The sequence below is a fragment of the Oncorhynchus clarkii genome, chromosome 13 (genome assembly GCF_045791955.1).
Source record: "Oncorhynchus clarkii lewisi isolate Uvic-CL-2024 chromosome 13, UVic_Ocla_1.0, whole genome shotgun sequence".
Taxonomy (NCBI): domain Eukaryota; kingdom Metazoa; phylum Chordata; class Actinopteri; order Salmoniformes; family Salmonidae; genus Oncorhynchus; species Oncorhynchus clarkii.
Window position 1 is genome coordinate 4,507,553 of NC_092159.1, and position 2,500 is coordinate 4,510,052.

The 2,500-nt window shown below is 43.0% G+C and overlaps 1 protein-coding gene across 3 annotated transcripts in view; it reads right to left on the minus strand.

Moving 5' to 3' along the window:
• The window catches only part of LOC139424303 (mitochondrial adenyl nucleotide antiporter SLC25A23-like), a 24,720-nt gene that overhangs the window by 7,712 nt on the left and 14,508 nt on the right, over positions 1-2,500 (minus strand). For all 3 annotated transcript variants that reach the window (XM_071176006.1, XM_071176007.1, XM_071176005.1), the window contains exons 3-4: positions 2,344-2,431; positions 107-218 (exon numbers count right to left, since the gene is read on the minus strand). In XM_071176006.1, coding sequence (XP_071032107.1) covers positions 107-218; positions 2,344-2,431 — 200 coding nt within the window. The remainder of the gene's footprint in view (positions 1-106; positions 219-2,343; positions 2,432-2,500) is intronic.

The following is a 2,500-nucleotide window of genomic DNA, read 5'->3' on the forward strand; positions in this document are numbered from 1 at the left end:
TGTCAGACTGGTATCCAGGCTACATCTCTGCTGGGTTTCCAGTGTGTGTGTGTGCGTGTGTGTGTGCGTGTGTGTGTGTGTGTGTGTGTGTGTGTGTGTGACTCACATGAGAGTGTTTCCAGTAGCGAGAGATGTCTTCCAGACTATGTATGGGGTTGAACAGGAAGTGATCTCGCCACTCATCCCAGTCGATGGTCATGTTACCATCCCTGTCAATACTGACCAGAGACAGAGAGAATGTCACACATAGCACGACACGTACACACACACACACAGACGGACACACACACACAGACGTACACACACACACACACAGACGTACGCACACACGGACACACTAGGGCTGACCCCCTTTAGTGGACTGGTGGATTGTTCCGGTTGACAGGCTGTTGGTCGACCGACATTTCTTTAGTCCAGCAGTAGCACATTAGTATATCTTGTTTTTGTACAAGACACCGTCTGATTGGCTCCTGTCTCAGTGGACTAATCCATTGTGGAGGCCGTGGGGGTGGCACAGTCCATCACTCTAAGACATGTGATACTGAAATTGAATATAGGTTATATTATGTTAAAATAATGGTGCAACAATAATAAATCGAATATTATTTCATAACAAATGCTCTTTCCCCCGCGTTGGATACGGTCGCTGTCCGCGGTTCTGAAACATCATCTTTGGTGAGCCGTAGAATTGGCACCTTTCCCTGACAACAAGTTAACCAGCATATTGGGATTGAGAACAATGTGGGCGAGGCAGCAGCAGAGACGAGGAAACAGCCCTTTTGCCTTGAGCCTAATTGTCTAAGAAAATTGAGGAGAGAGGAAACTATTTAACTAGATAGTTAACTAACTGTTAAATGTCCCAGGCTTTATAAATCATCCATATATATCTCTACAGAAATAAGACTGATCCTGCTTCTGTCCTCTGTTTGAGTGTTTGTTTAACAACCTACTGATTCCATGAGCACCAAGCCTCAAGCAACGGCAAAATGTTGGATAAAGTAATTTCACAGATTCGTCTGTTTTTAATCTTTGCTATGCTGTAATAAAGGCTTTACGTGTTTTAAGTGCTTTAAGTGTTTTCCGTTAGAACAGACTGGTATTACTTATACGTTATTTAGTGTTGTTTACACTGTTCCAAACAGGCAGAACAAAATATATTGTAATCTAACAGCACCTGTTTGTCACACATAATAAACACCCAGCTCTAACACACAGCTTTCGCTCCTAAACCTTCCTTTTTCCTGGATCTCCTGTAGTCTCCACAACTAAGTCAAATGTCTTCCACAGATCTGACTTCCCCTTTCCCGCCTGAGCAACCAGTAAACATTAGACCGCTTCCAGCTTCTTTTTCACGTCCTCCGCATCCATTTTGCTGTCACGTGTTACTGTGTTTGGAGTTTGTTATAACCGATTTATTGATGTGATTATTATGGGCTATAGGTCAGGTCCTATTGGTCACATGCATGCGATGCTTACATGTTTCATGTAAAGAAAGCAAGGGTTGAGGGATTAGGGAATGTTGTTCCTAATAGAAACAAGGGTTGAGGGAATAGGGAATGTTGTTCCTAATAGGAACAAGGGTTGAGGGAATAGGGAATGTTGTTCCTAATAGGAACAAGGGTTGAGGGAATAGGGAATGTTGTTCCTGAACAAATTAGATTATTTCGTTAACAGAACTTTTCAGTCAGAAACCAGTAAGAAACTAAACGGCTGAAATGACGTCACAGCTTCAGCACAGACAGACAATAAACTCTCAGCTGTGCTGTTGTGCCTTTCCTCTGCAGTAGGGAGGAGAGAGAGACAACGTGCACCAGTCACACAGACACTTCAACACAGTGTGACCATCGGGCTCTTTCTTCAGTCATTTGTGCATCTTAATTATTTAGTCCAAACAGTGTGCTTAAAGCATCAGACAAGCTCAGCGCAACATGTAGTTGGTTGTATTCAAACACATAGTCTGTCTATATATGGAAAAAAGAAGTTTCAACGTTTCAACCAATCGATTGGTCAAAAGAACAGGACGACTCTCGGTCGACCAAGACAAGCCTAGAAGACATACACATACACTTGCATGGACCGACGCAAACACACACACACAGATGGACACACACCCACACATGCATGGACGAACACACACACACACACACACACACGCACACGCACACAGTAATAATCATGCAAACTCACACTCACAAACATAAAAGTATAGTTGTCCGACAACTCCAATTGTAGAAAACAAAGCCATTCTACAATTCATACTAGATTGTGCAATTACAGCACAGATATAACCAGAGTAGACTGTATCATTCCAGCGTAGATATGAGTAGAGTAGATTGTACAGACCTCTTCATGATGGTGGCAGCCTCCTTCAGACTGACAGCTATTCCCAGAGTTTGAAGGGACTGCTGAATCTCTGATACATCTATCTCACCTGCAAACACAGTATCCACGTCAGAGTTGGTGTGTGTATTTGACTGTGTGTGTTTTGATTGTGTTTCTC